Here is a 17,776-nt window from a genome sequence, read left to right on the forward strand (position 1 = left end):
ATATATATATATATATATAAATGGATTTCTGTCTGTCTGATTCTTATGGACTCGGAAACTACTAAACCGATCAACATGAAAATTGGTATGTAGGGGTTTTTGGGACCGGGGAAGGTTTTCGTGATAGTTTAAGACCCCTCCCGCCGAGGGGAAATTTCTACATAACTCGGGAATGGAAGTGGTTGAAAAATCTTGAAATCTTCGGTCTGCCATACAAATGAAACACAAATTTCTGAATTACTCGAGAATTAATCAAGCAAATGAAACCAAATTTAGCATGTGAAGGTTTTAGGGTGCAATAAATGTTTCTATGGTGGTAAGACTCTCCAGCCCCCTCTCTAAGAGGGGGCTGCCATACGGGGTCGATTAGAAGATCAATCAATGAACAGTTCTGCGATTGGACCCATGAACTTGCTCATAGTAAGAAAACGTGAATGTTTGAAGGTATTGATAAAAAAACAAATTTTGGGCGGGACGAAGTTTGCCGGGTCAGCTAGTATCCGAATAAAAAAATGAAAGAATAAACACATCACTTTTACCACGCCAAATTTATCTGCGGTAAGGGGCTTCGCTGGAAGGATCGGAAGCAGAGTGGGATGTGCAAACGTTTCGAGCGGATGCGTAGTCTGTGCGTGTCTGGATCTTAGAAGTGGGATTCGAGGGGTGCTCTATTCTCCAGTGGATATGGTGATAGACGTCGAACCACTAACCACCACTAACAGCCGTTCGTCGGACGTATGTAAAGAAGCACGGGAACAGCGCTCGCTGTTCGGTAGAATGACCTTGAACTTATTTTGCGGCATCTCCTCCAACTCGCGTTGGGCGGCTCCCAAATGTTACAATCGGAGAAAAAGATATTTAAATCCCCACTTCTTTTTTATGATATCAGACTGTGCAAAACTTCGATTAACCGCAGAGATTGTATTTCTGGAAACCGCTGTCATTCGAAAAGTGTCGAAATGTGCACCTTAGCGGGACTTTAAAATCCAATAACCGCGTGCTAATAATCGCTCGAGCCGCTCTCAAGTTCAACATTCTCTCGGCTCATTCTAACAGAATTAAATCGTTGTTTTTTTTAGAAAGTACATTTGTGGACGACCAGTTTTGCCGTGATGGTGATGCCTTTTTTTTCGGTACACACTCTCTTGGCTCAAAGGCTGTTGCGGTCAGTTCGGCCAGGCTTTCTAACACCCCGTTCCCGCTGTTAGCAGGTTCTCTCCCGCGAGTCTGTGTGTACCCCGGATGGAATGCGGTAATGGCAAGAATGTGCACAGAATCAAACTTGAGAAAACATAAGAACCCCCGAATAAAAATAAAAAAAAACTCTTCTCTCGAGAACTGGTTATCACACACGCAGTTTAAGCAGTTTGGTATCTCGGACAGTTTGGGAATAAGGCATGGTATGGTATGGCGAAAAAAGTAAGCAAGTAAGTAGGTAGGAAGGCAACAACACCGGAGACGATGACGACGACAACGTCGGTTTGAATGCGTTGGGCCAGTTTTCGGCAAACATGTGTTTTTTGTCATTAAAAAGCGTATGATTCCTTGTGGAGACGTGGCCAAAATGTGCAGCAGGATGTGGGGAGCCTGAGGGGGGAAGCAAAGGGAACGGCACTCTTGCTGGGATCTGGAAGTACAGCGTTGAAAACCCGCACAATATGATTAATCTGCGAGCAAAGTTTGCAATATTTTGTGTCATCATGTAAATCGACTAATGATGCTTATTAACTTAGGAGAGGCATTACACCAATCTACACAAATTTTAGATTATATTTTAATTTCATATTTTTGATTCGGCTGAAACTTGATTGTTGCCAACTGTTTAGGCGCTAGGTACGATACCATTCTACGGTATTAGTTTTTCAATACAATCACGACTAATTTCTGAACAGGGCTTATGCAAAAATGGTATCATTTCGAACAATAACTATTACGCCAAAACGAGTCATTCGATGGAAATGGTGTCTTGGGCAAAGTTATAGATTTTTAATTTTGCGGTTCTGGAAAAAGTACACACTGAAAAAAAACTTTTTTTGACCGGAAATAAATTTAAAAAAAATCTAAATGGAAAATCCCAAAAATTGCATTTTGTTCAAATCAAAATTTTTGAAACAATAGAGCCCAAATTATCTTCAACAACTGCTAGAAATTGGAAACTGATTTTCTCTCACCCAGTAGTATTTATAAACCTTTCTTATGTCCATTCAAGATAATTTTCGTAGACAAACATGATCAGTTTTAAGTACAGGAAAGGTCTAAAAAGATTGCAGTGATATTGGTATCAATGTTCTTTTTCTAATTTCTATGTTTGAGGGAGTGTGTGACTGTCCTAACAGATTGAGTGGTAATAACATGCATTGCTTAATAGCATGTGTGTTGCACTAAAACTTGACATTATAATTTGTACAAAAAAATAATTGTAGCCACAAGTTTCACAAGTTCCTTTTTATTAAAAAAAATAATGAAATAAATTTAGGCAAAAGTAACACGATCCGATAAACATATTTCTTGATATTTCTCAATTTTAAGTATTCGCCAATTTGTCAACAACTTTCGAGCGCATTTGATGCAATGAAAATTGTGTTTCAAGCTCCCAACCGTTCTCCTCTTCGTACCAGATGATCACATCAAAACTGTTCAACGCAGACTCTCCTGATACATCATCCTCGCCAAAACTCACAGACTGTGGTGTAACATCCACTGTTGGCTGAGTAGAGTTTTCTCCAGCATAGGAGTTGTCATCATTTTGAGTGGAGTTTAGAATACCTGCAACGATTTCGTCATCCTCCAACGTTTCGTATTTAGCACATTCCTCGTCAATGATATCTGTTGTTTCTATTCTCTTCGCAATATTCATCAGCTTTTCTCTTAGTAAAAATAGTGGTAAATCCTCCTCGTCCTCGATTCCATCAGGGTTGCAGTGCAAGATCCACGACTTTTTCCACGAATTTCATGCCAAGTGAAATGTTGTTTTCATGCCAGTGAAATGTTGTGGGTAAAAGCACATGGGTCTTTTGAGCAACTTTGCATTCTTGAAATATTCAAGAAAAATTTGACTACTTTTTTAAAAGGGCCAACATTTTTTTCTTGATTTTTTTACAAAAAAATATAACTCAAAAACATCTACAAAATTTGGGTCAAAGGATTGGTTCTTCAGCGCTCGCGGTTTAATCAACTTTCCAACTGTCATTAGAAGTTTCAGAGTGCTGTCCATGTTGCTACACAGCATGAACGTGATCCTTTTTTTAATGATGTTACGACCGGGGGCTGATCTGGCATCCGTATCGACGAATGATTTCGTAGGAGTTCTATTAAAAAACAACCCACTTTCAACCGCATTAAAAATCTGACATGGAGAAAACATTTTATTGAGAATTTCGGCAGCGATGTCAGCTGTGTACTTATCAATGGTGGCTACATTGCTAGACAACCACTGAGTTTCAGCAAAGAATACCGTGTCTTTTAAAGAATTTTTCAATTTAACCACGGTTACCGAAATCACCTTTTCTGACAATATGATTGACGAATTTCTTTGCCTGTATTCGTAGCATCTCTTGACTTACGAAAATGTGCAGCTGACGTTTCTGTAAACATCAAATGAAGAGAGCTTCAGCCACCTTCGGGTGTCGCGGTTCCTTGACGTGCTTGCGTTTAGCTGTAAGAGAACCGTGATATGTACGACTCACTGAGAGTTCCTTGCCGTTCTCCGAACTTCGTTAGAATGCTGTCCTTGGCATATTTAATGCCACAAATTTTGAAAGCAGAATCAACTCTGTACTTTTTCATTGTGCCGATCACTGGGACATCTTTTTCAAGCTCTTGAATAATTTTAACCTTATCTGACAATAGTAAACATGCACGCCTCTGCTTTTTTTACTTCCTTACATGGTAAACGCGTCCCATTTCTATGTTCTAGAGAATGTCCTCTTCCTGATACTCACAAACAAATACGATGTTCAAATAAACTTACAATGACAGATAGAACAGTGTGTGCAGAACTTCTTGACTGTTACGAACTGCTTGCAGTGTTGCTGAGATGTTTTCAATCAGCTCAATGTACAGGGTAACTGTGTGGTACCGGCTGAACAGATTCTAGTTAGTGTACAAGTGTGCTGAACATAAACTGACATCTCCATGTACGGTCTTATTGATTCTGCCTCTCCCCGTATCCAACCGTCAAGCAGATCAGAAGCGAGCAGTAGTCTCTTTCTTTTGCAGCCTTGAGAATTGCACAGTAACCATCGTAATCTAGATACTGGAAATATTGTATAATATGGATAGCACTCAACCGATCAAGTCATTGTTTACTTTTGTGAAATGTCCATTCAGTAAAAATTCAACCATTTAATAAATTGATAAATCGGTAGTTTCTAGAACTTAATTAATTCGACTTTATTGAATCATTTCGTCATCAAGATCAAGATCCAAAATGAAAACTGGACGTGAACCATTTGTTTTGATAAGTATAAATGTTTTAAAAAAATGTGAGCTTTATTTCTTTCCGCTTCAACTCGAGCAGTACTTGTTTTGAAAATATTAAACAAAACATTCTTAGGTTTAGATAGGACATATACACAAAAAATTGAAAATAAGACCGATGCTACCCCATTTTACGGCACTTATTTGTTCGAAAACTTACCCGAAACATTTATTCCAAATAATATATACTCCAAAACAATTCCTGTATTGTTCATTTTTGACGTGGGACTACGTCTAACCGGAGTATATGGGGGTGAAATGGAAATCTAAACACAGAACATGCAAGAAAAATGAAAGATTTCGAGTGCTTATAATTCGAACATTTCTTAATAGATCGGAAAGATGTTTGCATCAATTGATAGGAAACATTTCTGTGCGTCTATGGGAATTAATAAAATGTTGCAATGTTGTTCCATGAGATAAACAATTGAATAACTATAAAATGCTAAGCGTTATCTAAACGCCCTAACTGCCAAATTTTGATTGGCCTGATTTACGGTCACAGACTTCAAAATCAATATACTTGTGGGAATCCGCTTTGCAAATATATACAAGCTACGAGTACTTTTGTACTCGCTTGTCTTTGTGCAGACCGGAATATGTTTGCCTAAAAAGTACTTCTAAATTGAGAAGCCAAGGATAATCGTCATTTTAAATACTAGAGGTAGATGAACATTCACGATTTGAGAACTACCTAAACATTAGAGATGCAATAATTTTAGAGGGAAATATAAAATAGAATGATCTTTGACAATTCTTCCGTTCACATATTTTGGTAGGCATCATATCAGCCGTAAACGGACGTTCATCAAATTTACTTGTAACGAGGAACATAATCTGTAACAATGCATTAATTGATCTTACCTGGCAACTGTCCAAACTTTTTGTTTACAAAGCAAATATGTTGAATTCAATTCAATTCGAAAATTATTTCATTTATTAGATAATTTCATAAATACAATACAAATGCATACTAAGATAACGGTAATCCCACGTCAACCTTGCGGTTATATCATAGACATAACCCACCCATTATTGATTCTAAAACATCTTAATAAGTTACGTTACATCGAGGTATACCGTTTCTATACAATAGTCCATACAATTTCCAACAAGTGCCCCACATATTGGAAGATTAGTAGTTGGAATACAGTAGTACATGGAAATAAGTTTTTCTAACAACAACTTTTTCATATTTTCGTCGAAAAAATTACAACTGATCTTAATTTTGTTTATAATCAAGATACCAATATAGTTTATTCGTCAAAGCATTAGATTTTATTAAAATATGAACTTTTGTCCAAGACATCAACTTTTTATCATTTATAGTTTCTGGAATATATGGCATTTTTGTATGGAGACTCCAGGAAAAATAATGTTTTACTCGTAAAATTTATGTGTGTAAATTCTCGCGTTTGTCATGTTTTTGACGTGTTTCTAAAATGGAAAAAATTGCAGAATATGTCTATCAAGATAATCTTCTCTCTCAAATTTTACGATTTAAACATTCATAGTTGTTCGGACCCGTCTCGGTTTGATGGTCAGAGGGTCTGGGTTCACCTATTTCGATTCTTCCTTCTTCAGTACACGCACTCAAAAACGAAGCAATTTTCTCGAACTAATTTATTTGCTACAATGTTCTATAGCGACCGACGCGGTTGGCTGTCTTTTTCCGAATGAAAAAATTTATTATCTCTATGGATACTAGAAAACAGGAAAAAGCAAAGCTTGCTTAGTAGTTTTTACGGGGGTGCTCGGAAGGAGCATTACATAAGGACCGTATCGTTAATTATGGGTACGCTCAAAACACAGCTTTATTTCAAATATTGCATTTATTTTTCAGTTCTGATATCAAAATATTGTATCTTATGAATGAAAGAAAGGAGTAACAGTAAAAAATAATCAAGATTCTGATTTTCGCGCCAATGATCGCACCTGCTTCTTGATGTCCCTCATTAGGTTCTGGACAACCGTCTCATCGACTTGTTTGCTCACATTTATCCAATCCTTTTTGAACTGCTCAAGGTCATCGGCTGCCTTGTCCTTCTTCCGCAGTCGTCCCTTCATCAAAGCCCAAAATTTTTCAATAGGTCTTATTTGCGGACAATTTGGAGGATTCATCTCCTTTTCCACAAAATCGACATTATTCTCGCGATACCAATCCAAGGTCAAACGTGCATAGTGGCATGATGCCAAATCAGGCCAAAATAGTGTCGGACCAGTGTGCTTTCGGATGAGCGGTAACACACGCTTTTGGAGACATTCTTTCCGGTAAATTTCACCATTCATATTCCCGAGAGTGAAGAAAGGAGATGATTTCATGCTACATTGACAAACAGCTTGCCAAACCAGCACTTTCTTACCGAATTTTTCGCAAAAAATTGACTTCTCCGCGTTCGGGACATCTGTTCCTTGCTTTACAGTGTAAAACTGTGCCCCAGGAAGAGTTTTGTAGTCCAGTTTGACGTAGGTTTCATCATCCATGACGATGCACAGTTCGCGTTTGCTTAAAATCCCATCGTAAAGCTTACGGGCACGGGTTTTCACGGAACTTGCCTGAATTTGGCTGCGTTTGGGACATTTTTGCTTTCTATATGCCTTCAGTGAGTTACGTTCTTTGGCACGTTGAACCATACCGATTGATGTTCCACACTTTTTTGCGCAATCCCGTATCGATAATTCCTTTTTTCTTTCAAATTGCCTGCAAATCTTTTTATCCAAGTTTGGCTTGGATGGCCCAGGTTTTCTGCCGCGACCGGGTAGATCCTTCAATGTATTATACATACCAAATCGCTTGATAGCGTTTTGGACCGCATGGACGCTTACTCCTTCCGCCTTCGCCAATTTTCTCATTGATATTCCTGTTTCGGAGCAGTATCTGGTCACAATGGATTTTCGTTTTTCTTCTGTTAGCCCTCTCATGATTGCACTTTTAGGAAAAAACGATCTTTTAACAATGCTAACTGAACGCTAACTGTGTCAACAACAGGAGAAAAATAAACAGCTGTCAAAACAAGCTATAGTCTTTTTCAGACGGAGACTCTAAGGCGTACCCATAAATAACGATACGGTCCTTAGAATTCACGCGCGGCATATGATGTGCGTGAACATGCCGGCCACCTATATCCGCATGAGGATTTACTAAATCTATATTACAATTATTTTATCTTCATCACTTGTTATGTCCTTGTGCTTCATAGTTGTGAGTAGGTGACGTCACGTCCCTCGGGGTTCCACTGGTTGACTGCAGAAGGCAGGAGGTTGATGGTTGCCCTCTCGAGTCCTTCTCAAACGGCAACAGGCAAACACGAGACGCCGGCCGTTTGTATATCCCTTGCGATGTCCTCAGAGTCACTACTCTGACCACTCCGTCCGGGCCAGGGTGGACTTCAGTGATACGGCCGAGGGGCCAAGAGTACGGTGCTTTGTCATCCTCCTTCAGGACGACCATCTGTCCGACCTTCAGTTTGATCGGTGGAAAGGCACGCTGGTTGACGTTATGGAGTTGCGAGATGTACTCCCTTCGCCAACGCTTCCAGTGCTGCTGGATGAGCTGTTGAAGTTGTTGGTAGTGTTCGAGCCTATTGGTTGGAACGCCTGTATAGTCCGGATCTGGAATCGCCAACAGCGAAGATCCGGTGAGAAAATGACCCGGGGTCAGGACATCCAATTCGTCGGGGACCTCGGAAAGGGGTGTCAAAGGGCGAGAATTCATTACCGCTTCAACCTGACCAAGAACGGTGGTCATATCCTCGAACGACAGCCGACGTTGTCCGAGAAGTTTCACCAGAGAAGACTTAGCGGATTTGACGGCGGCTTCCCAAAGACCACCGAAGTTTGGAGCTTTCGGTGGAATTAATTTCCACACGATTCCATTCTGAGCCGCTTCGTTGCTAATGGTGGTTGCGCTTGAGGAATCATTGAGCAGATCGTATAGCGCTCGGAGTTCGTTGCTAGCTCCTTTGAAATTGAGCCCGTTGTCCGATTGGATTTCGGCAGGAACGCCTCGTTTTCCAACGAAACGACAAAGAGCGGCGATGAATTTAGCTGTCGACAAATCGCCCACTAACTCCAAGTGAACTGCTTTGGTACAGAAGCAGACGAAAACAGCGATGTAGGCCTTCTGCGCTGCAGCTTTGCGGTGAACGGGTTTGAGGTAGATTGGTCCACAGAAATCTACGCCAGTAGTGGCAAAAGGTCGAGCGGGAAGTGTTCGAGAACGAGGAAACCGTCCGGGAGGTTGAGTGACAGGGACAGGGTTGCTTCGGAAACAGCGAATGCAATTCCGGTAAGTATAGCTTGCTAGAGACATGCCATTCAGGGGCCAATATTCCTGGCGGACTTGTGCGAGCGTCATACGTGGGCCAGCGTGAAGGGAGAGCTGATGGTATGCAACAGCGACAAGACGCGAGAACGAGTGTTTGCTAGGGATGATGATGGGGTGCCTTACGGGAAACGATTCGTTCGCGGCTTCAAGCCGGCCACCAACACGGAGTACGCCTTGCTGATCGAGAAACGGGTTGAGGAGTTTCAACGGTGAACGGACTGGGACGACGCGATGATTGGATAGCTCCTTAAGCTCTGTAGCGAACGCTTCCTGCTGCACCTGACGAACCAAAACTTGTTTTGCGACTTGCAGTTCTGCGACACTGATGTGAGAGATGTCAGGAATTTCGTTGTGTCGACGCTGACATTTCCGCGCGAAGCGTAAACAAAGAGCTGTTACTCGAAGCAACTTCCAGTACGATGAGATACGGTCGATTAGTGGATGTGGTTCCATATGTGTTAAAGCGGTTAAAATGATCCGTTTTCGTTCTAATTGGTCTTCCGGTGGATCATCATACCGTTTGGGATTATTCCAGTGTTGGTCCAGCAACGATAACCAAGCAGGACCGTGGAACCAGTTTTGCAGATCGACAAAGTCCTTCGGTGTGACTCCTAGTGACACGAGATCGGCTGGATTCTCCGTCCCCTTGACGTGATTCCATCGATGACCTTTCGTCCATTCCTGGATTTGTGAGACACGGTTCGCAACGTACGTCGGCCAGACATAGGATGGTGATCTCAACCAGCAAAGGACCACCGTCGAATCAGACCAAAACCAAGCTTCAGTGTCGTCCATCTTTAGCGCATGTCGTACTTTTTGGTAGAGTTTCGCTGCGAGCAACGCCCCGCAGAGCTCCAACCTTGCGATGCTGACCCTTTTCAGCGGTGCTGGTCGTGATTTTGATGACAATAACTCCACCTTGATCAGTCCCGTTTGACTAATCGTTCGAGCATAAATACACGCCCCATACGCCGCCTCCGACGCATCTGAGAAGATGTGAAACTGCACCAGGTATGGCTGCGAGCAGAAGGCGAAACGATTCACCTTAACATTAGAGAGGAGAGGAAGTTGTTCGTAGAATTGAGCCCACCGTTCCGTTAATTCCTGTGAAAGTGGCTCGTCCCAATCTTGGGTAGCCACCCAGAGCTGCTGCATCCGAACCTTGGCCCATGTTATGACTGGACCAATGAGTCCGAGTGGGTCGAAAAGTCGTGCAATGACCGAATACACCTGTCGCCTAGTCCAGCAACCGATTATGCTAGATGTGGAGACGTCGATACCAAGTACATCCGGCCCCGGTTTCCAAATGACACCTAGCGCCTTCACTTGCTCTTCCTTGTCGAGCACCAATGTAGTTTGCGTTCCTAAATCTTCTGCAGATACGCCTTCCAGCACGCCTTCCGTACTGGAATTCCATTTGCGCAATCGAAAACCACCTTTTGGTAACAACTGCTCAAGTTCCTGTCTCAGTAATACCGCTTCTTCCACAGAATCAGCGCCTCCGATGTAATCGTCTATATAGAAATCGTCGACGAGCGCCGCTTTCGCTCGTGGGAACGCATCGCCTTCATCTTCCGCCAACTGCTGGAGTGATCGAGTAGCGAGGAAAGAAGAGGGCGCCAAACCAAATGTTACCCGTTGTAACTCGTAAGTCTTTATCGGATCGGATGGAGAGAACCGCCAGAGAATGCGTTGGAGTGGACAGTCGTCCGAATGCACCTTCACCTGTAGGTACATCTTTTCGATGTCTGCGACTAACGCTACCTTGTGCTTGCGGAAACGTAAGATCAGATCAATTAGTTGATCCTGAATAACCGGTCCCGTCATCAGTGCATTGTTAAGGGAATAATTACTGGTTGTCTTGGCTGATCCATCGAACACTGGTCGAATCTTTGTTGTCGTGCTGGTCTCCTTGATGACCGGATGATGTGGCAAGTAACACACGAGCCGATGCTCAGACCGTTCCTCCACATCTTCGACCAATAACATGTGCCCGTTGATCAAGTAGTCTCGTATGGAGTCACTGTACCGCTTATGCAAATCTTCATCCCGCTTAAAACGCCTCTCCAGCTGAATCAATCGCCGTACCGCCATTTCTCTTGAGTCTCCGATCATCTTTTCGAAACCCAATCGTTTTGGGAGCCGAACCACATATCGTCCTTCGGTGTCACGCGAAAACGTGACTTTATAATGATTTTCGCAATCGATTTCTTCTTGTGTTAGCCGCGGAACGTCCTGAATCTCCTCAATAGTCCAGAATCGCTCGATCTTCTGCTCCAATGAGTTGTCAACTGCCACATGACAAACGGGAACTGGATTCATTCGACCTAAGTTAACCTTTCCTGCTGCAACCCACCCGAATACTGTGTTGACGAATAGTGGACGCCCGTTGCCTATGCGCTGGATTTGAACCCGGCCACCATTGAGCAGGAGGAACTCGTAGAAATATTCCAATCCGAGAAGAAGGTCAATCGCACCACGTTTGTTGAACCCTGGATCAGCTAACTCGATGTCGGTTGGAAGATTCCAGTCTCCAATGGGGATAGTCGCTGATGGTTGGTCCTCAGTCACTTTCTTCATTACAAAGAATTCCATCGGTACTGAGTAATCGCTTATTCGAGATGAAATCGTCGTCGACACGGAATGTGAAACTCGAAAAGTAGAACTACCAATACCAGAAATCGGCACACTAACTCCTTTCCGAGGTAACTTGAGAATCTGACACAGACGATCCGAGATAAGATTTGCCTGTGACCCACTGTCCAAAAGCGCCCTTGCCAGATGTGACCGCCCGTTGCAGTCCTTTACCGACACCAGTACCGTGGAAAGGAAGACATGATACTCTCGATGTTCTGTCGCGACGTTGGAAGCGAAAATTGTGGCCACTGAACTCTGCACCGTTTGCAAAGAATCGTCTGTTGAAACCACATGTGTGGAAGGGCTTGTTTGTTGCCGATTCGAAGACGGCACCTGCGTAGTTGGATTAACAGTTGGAGTGAGAGCCGCCGCGTCTATTCCAGGGTGGAGAAGAGAATGGTGTTTCTTGCTACAAGTGCGACAACGGAAACGCGAAGTGCAGTCACGATTCAGATGACCTTGTTTCAAACAGTTACTGCACAGCTTCTTAGAGTTGACTACTTGGAAACGTTTCTCTAATGACATCTGGCCAAATGCAGGACAGCTTGTGAGGTAATGTCGACCGTTGCATTGAAAACACTGCATCGAGGGAGTGTCCGTGGTTGCATGCACAGAAAATTTGGAACCCGATTTCTTGAAGCTGGAGTTAGCGGTGGAGAAATGTGATGGCAGATTCTCCGAACGTCGATCGACCGCTACAGCATCCAGGATCCGTGTCTGTCCTTCAAGAAACTCCATAACATCTGCGAAAACAGGATCGTCTTTCTTGACCGCACGCTCCTCCCAGTCCTTCAGCGACTCATCGTCAAGTTTCGACACCAACAGCTGCATCAACATCGCTCCCCAGTCCGTAGTAATTTCTCCTAGTTGATCGAGAATTTTCGTATGTCGATCGAAGCATTCAATTAACTCGTGTATTCCATTTGCCGACCTCTTCTTCACTTTCGGGTATTGCAACATCGCGTTTACATGGCGTTTCTTCTGAAGGTATTTATTCGAATAACGTTTCACCAAGGCAGACCAGGCGACCCCATAACTAGCTTCGCTCATTTGGAAGGAATCCACCACCTTAAGTGCTTCACCCCTTAGAGACGCTCGCAAATGATGAAATTTTTGGATCTGATTTAAATCCGTGTTTTCATGAATCAATGATCGGAAAGTATCAAAGAATGGCAGCCATTTATCGTATTCCCCACTGAACTCTGGCAAGCTGATCTTGGGCAACCGAATGCCAGTACATGCACCCACATTCCTATCTCTAATGGAAGAAGTAGCGGTGGGAGAGGGTGGAGAGAATGGTAACTTGGACCTCAACCCTGCCTTTACCTTAAAAAACAGCTCCTCGAAATCCGCTCGAAACTGCTCATGGGCCGCCATGTTATTTTCATCCTCCTCCAATTCCTCAATGTCACCTTGGACGCTTTCAAATTCGCTCCACTTCTCATCCAGTTTTGCTATCCGTTCTTGCAGTTGGTGGACGTCGGTGTCAGCGTCGTAGTTCTTAACAAACTTTTCGGTCCGGTATACGAATCCAATAACAGCCTCTCGGAGTTGAAGGTTTGCCTTCATCTTCTTCCCCATGATGACGATGTTGATGGAAAGCAGACGAAATGAAACGACAGCTGCGAAACAAGGAACACAAACAAGCACCCACTGGAGAATAGTATGAGGATTGGAAAGAGGCTCACCTGCGAGCCTATGAAAATAGGCCTTGTATTTTGTTTAATTCTGATACAGGAACAATAATCCGGAAGCGTTGTTTGACCAATGCTGTCCAGGTAAGTGTGTCGGCATCGATTGGGTAACTCGTGAAAAAAGACCAATGCTCACGACGTAACGATGAACAAGGCCTCCCATGATCGCGGGCAATTCGTTCAAGCGAGATAGTTTTCCAAACTCAAGCACCAAATCGCAGTAGCATGCGTTGAAATAGTTCAAGCCGTATTTGGAAATTTCGAGAAAGAAAAGTGCGCAGCAGGTACCGAGAAAGAAAGATCCGGTAGATCCAACAGAATCAGCATAAATTATTGGACAGGTACTCACCGTTTGAGCCTGTACAATAGGCCTTGTATGCTGATATACTATGCTCCAATTTTAAAAATGCAGCAGGGTCCTTTACCCTATAGCTGGCTTGTAGAATAGCGACGAACAAACGACCAAAAATTGCGTATCCGATAACCCTTTGACCTACAGCAAAATCCTGGTCACGGCACCAATGTTCGGACCCGTCTCGGTTTGATGGTCAGAGGGTCTGGGTTCACCTATTTCGATTCTTCCTTCTTCAGTACACGCACTCAAAAACGAAGCAATTTTCTCGAACTAATTTATTTGCTACAATGTTCTATAGCGACCGACGCGGTTGGCTGTCTTTTTCCGAATGAAAAAATTTATTATCTCTATGGATACTAGAAAACAGGAAAAAGCAAAGCTTGCTTAGTAGTTTTTACGGGGGTGCTCGGAAGGAGCATTACATAGAATTCACGCGCGGCATATGATGTGCGTGAACAATAGTAGTTTTCCAAAGAAAACTTGATTTTTTTTGTTCTAGAAAAACTTTTGCTCGGAAAGCGATACTCTTCTTCCGATGTATGGATGACTTTTTGCTAATAGTATGGACAATTATTATATGCTTTGTTTAGATGCTTTTGTTTTAAAGAAAAAAAAAATTCATTTGGTATCGATGATTTTTTAAAATTTGATATTTTTAGTTAAGATTTCCGTTCGATGTTAAGATTTTTCGCAGAAAAAGTTGAAAAGAACTCAAAATTTAAAAAAAAAATTCTCTCAGACACTAAAAGGTGCACTAAATATTTGTTCAAAAAATGAAATGTAGGAAATAATTTATGTTTTTATGTAAAAATATCGAACAATTAATAAGAAATCATTGAGAAAAAAATAGAAAATCGAAATTGAATGTTTGAATCGTAACATTTTAGTGTGTAGGTCATCGCGATTTTTTATATTCTGCAAACCATTTTCTATTTAGAAACACGCCAATAACGTGTTAAACGCGAGAATTTACACACAAAAATTTTACGCGTAAAGCATTTTTTTTTCTTGAGTCAAAAATCTCATATATTTCAGAAATTATAAAAGATATAAATTTTCAAATGTACTACAGGCGAACCTGTTTTTAAGCGAGGGATAGGAACCGCACAGAATAATGGCATAAAAATCGTAGTAAACTTCACCAGTAGCTAAATAATTTTCGCTACGCGAACCTTTTCTATGCGGTGGATAGGAACCGCATAAAAAAAACTCAAGTAAATGGCCCAAATCCTAATGATTCCACTCGTGATCAATGTTCAATTCCCCTTTGTTTTCCTTTTGTGCGCTGAGACATGTTACCTCTTCGCACATTCAAAATGCGCACAAAAACAGGTATTACAATATAAAGCTGTCTTGACTATGAACAAAATTTGGATAAGTTGTAATTCTTTTTAAAGAAAACATGTAAAAGAAGTTTTTGAGAGTAATTAATTTCAATTTTTAAAATATTTGTTCTAGCGTAAATAAAAAAAATGGTTTTTTTTTGTAAAAATTTAAACAATTTCATATATTTCATCGACGAGAATGTTGTAGTTATTATAATACCGGAGTATAGGTAAGTTTCTTCGTTTTTTTTTTTCAAAGAATAATGCTTTATTCTGCAAAAATGGTTACAAATTTAATATTCAAAGTATTGCCCATCGCTAGTCACAACTTTTTTACATCTTTCTGGCAATTCGCGGATCCCTTTGCGGAAATCATCGGCTAACCACACATCGATCCAATTTTTGACTTCATCAAAATTGGAGAAGTGCTGGTCAACCAGGCCATGTTGTATCGATCGAAAAAGGTAGCAATCGGACGGAGCAATGTCTGTGGAATACGGCGGGTGGGATAGGACCTCCCATTTCAGCGTTTTCAAGTATGTTTTGACCGGTTTCGCGACATTCGGCCGAGCATTGCTGTGCTGCAAAATAACTTTATCGTTTCTTTGCTCGTATTGTGACCGTTTTCCTTCAGTGCACGGCTCAAACCCATCAATTGGGTTCGGTAGAGGTCTCCCGTAATGGTTTCATTCGGTTTAAGCAGCTCATAGTACACCACACCCAGCTGGTCCCACCAAATAGACAGCATAACCTCCTGGCCGTGAATATTGATGCATGTACGAGGTATCCATACATTGCCCGGCGTTTACGATTTTCGTAATGGACCCACTTTTCATCGCCAGTAATGATTCGATGCAAAAAAAACCCTTACTCTTATGCGGTTGGGGCAGTTGTTCGCACGTTAAAAAACGGCATTCGATGTCTCGTGGCTTCAATTTATACGGCACCTATCTTTCGGATCATTCCCATTGCTTTTAAACGATCGGATATGGTTTGCTGGGCTACTCCAAGTATATCTGCAAGTTCTTGTTGTGTTTGTGACGGATCTTGATCGAGTAAAGCCTCCAATTTTTCATCTTCAAACTTTTTGGCGGTCCGCAACGTTCTTCATCTTTCAAGTCAAAATTACCACTTTTAAACCGTGCAAACCACTTACGACACGTTCGCTCAGTTGGAGCATGGTCACCATAAACTTCCACCAAAATGCGATGACTTTCCGCAGTTTTTTTTTCGTCATATTGAAGTAATGAAGTAACACTCTCCGCAAAAACACTCTCGTCGGTACGAAATTCGACATGTTCGAAGTGGCAAAAACTATGTTGTTTACGCTTCAACTTTTTAACATATACTGAAAAAGACGCGCAATGACAGTAGCTTTCCAACGAATGTCTGGAAATTTGATTCACTGGAACAATAATCAAGTTACGTCATCTGTTGTAAAACTGAAAAAACTTACCGGTACACCTAATAGTTTTTGTTGTAAAAAAACGTGCAAATTTTAAAGAGTCATAAAAAAATCATATTAATTTGCCCAGGATCAAATTTCTTACAGTTTTTGGAGACAATATGGGCATTGAGTCAAAAATTCATATTTAAAAAAATGCCGTTTTTGAGAACTTCCATTTTTAAACTTCATATTAATTTTTTTTTCGGTTAAAAAAAGTTTTTGTTTCTCTCAATGAGCATTTTTGCCAGAACCGCTAAAATTATAAACTATAGTTTTGTCTAATACACCATTCCTATCGAATAACCCATTTTGGATTTATAGTACATTTTATAAATTATACCACTTTTGCATAAGCCTTTCTCAAAAATTAGTCGTGATAGAATTTGAAAAACTCATACCGTAAAATGGCATTGTTCCTAATGCCGAACAAGTTGGCAAAGTTTCAGTTCCGCCAAAATCATTTTAGATACACAATTAAGCTCAGATGTCGATGAGTATTTGCTATCAGTATATTCCTTCGTATTTGTAGTAAAATGCCATGAATAATGTTTTGAAATGTTAAGAAACACTATTAGGCGTCGCGCACAAATTACGTAACGCTAAAAATCCGAATTTTGGACCCCTTCCCCCCTACGTAACGCAATTTCCTATCTCTAATACATAGAAAGTAACGCAACCTCGACCCCCCTCCCCTCCCTTATGGCGTTACGTAATTTGTGCACGACGCCTTAGGATATGGTTAACTTCTGTTGAAAATATGTGTTTTCATTTTATACTTTTCCGGCAGTGAAATGCCGTGATTCTCCTCTTCCTCGCTAGATTGATTCCCACACACGATCGGATGGCGAGGAAACTTCCCCGAGTAATTATTTACCTCAAGTGTTTCACATAACCCTGCTACAAATGCAACAAAATCGCTACCCCAAACGCATGTATAAACACTCTGTTTAGTCGTACCCAGGCACTTCACAATGGCGGAAAAACCACTGCAGCTGCCTGTCTGAGGCAACTAAATCATATTGTGTTCCGATCAAAGAAGGGAGAGTTTATCTCAAGTGGTGCACTGATAACCGGTGAAATATACTGCCGCTCGACAACGTCAATAACTCGCTGAGTGTGTTTACACGCATACACCTTGCTCTTCGACAAATAGAGCATTCGTTGTTGCACTCATAGATATGTCACTAAAGGCATCATGAACATGGGAAGTCGAGAGCTTCAGATCCTATTTGCTCAAGGTGTGACACACGTCAGTGGCAAATTAGCGATTAGGAGAAATCGTTTTCCTTGCATTCCATAGGGCATGAGTTCATCAATGAAAATTTGCGTCTTTTGCGTGCAGGAAAAAAAATCGTCAATAACCATTAGGGGTTATTATCGGAATCGGTTCGATATTTTGGCCAGAACCCATTTTCGGAACACTTACTTATCGTTTTTAACTCTTAATTGTTCCCATTCCCGAGGGAGAGGAGCCGATACAATGTTGCGGCAATTATCGCCGTTTCGCCGTAA

General features: G+C 41.6%; 1 protein-coding gene across 1 annotated transcript; it reads right to left on the bottom strand.

Moving 5' to 3' along the window:
- Nucleotides 1–7,651: 7,651 nt before the first annotated feature.
- On the bottom strand, nucleotides 7,652–13,024 carry LOC129761440 (uncharacterized). Its single transcript, XM_055759160.1, has one exon. It carries the CDS (start codon nucleotides 13,022–13,024, stop codon nucleotides 7,652–7,654), a length of 5,373 nt encoding a protein of 1,790 aa, XP_055615135.1.
- Between the last annotated feature and the right edge of the window lie 4,752 nt (nucleotides 13,025–17,776).

Source organism: Toxorhynchites rutilus, chromosome 1 (genome assembly GCF_029784135.1).
Source record: "Toxorhynchites rutilus septentrionalis strain SRP chromosome 1, ASM2978413v1, whole genome shotgun sequence".
NCBI classification, from domain to species: domain Eukaryota; kingdom Metazoa; phylum Arthropoda; class Insecta; order Diptera; family Culicidae; genus Toxorhynchites; species Toxorhynchites rutilus.

What these genes read in the sequence shown, in the direction of transcription:
- LOC129761440 (XM_055759160.1), bottom strand. Translation starts at nt 13,024, where the DNA reads ATGGGGAAGAAGATGAAGGCAAACCTTCAACTCCGAGAGGCTGTTATT.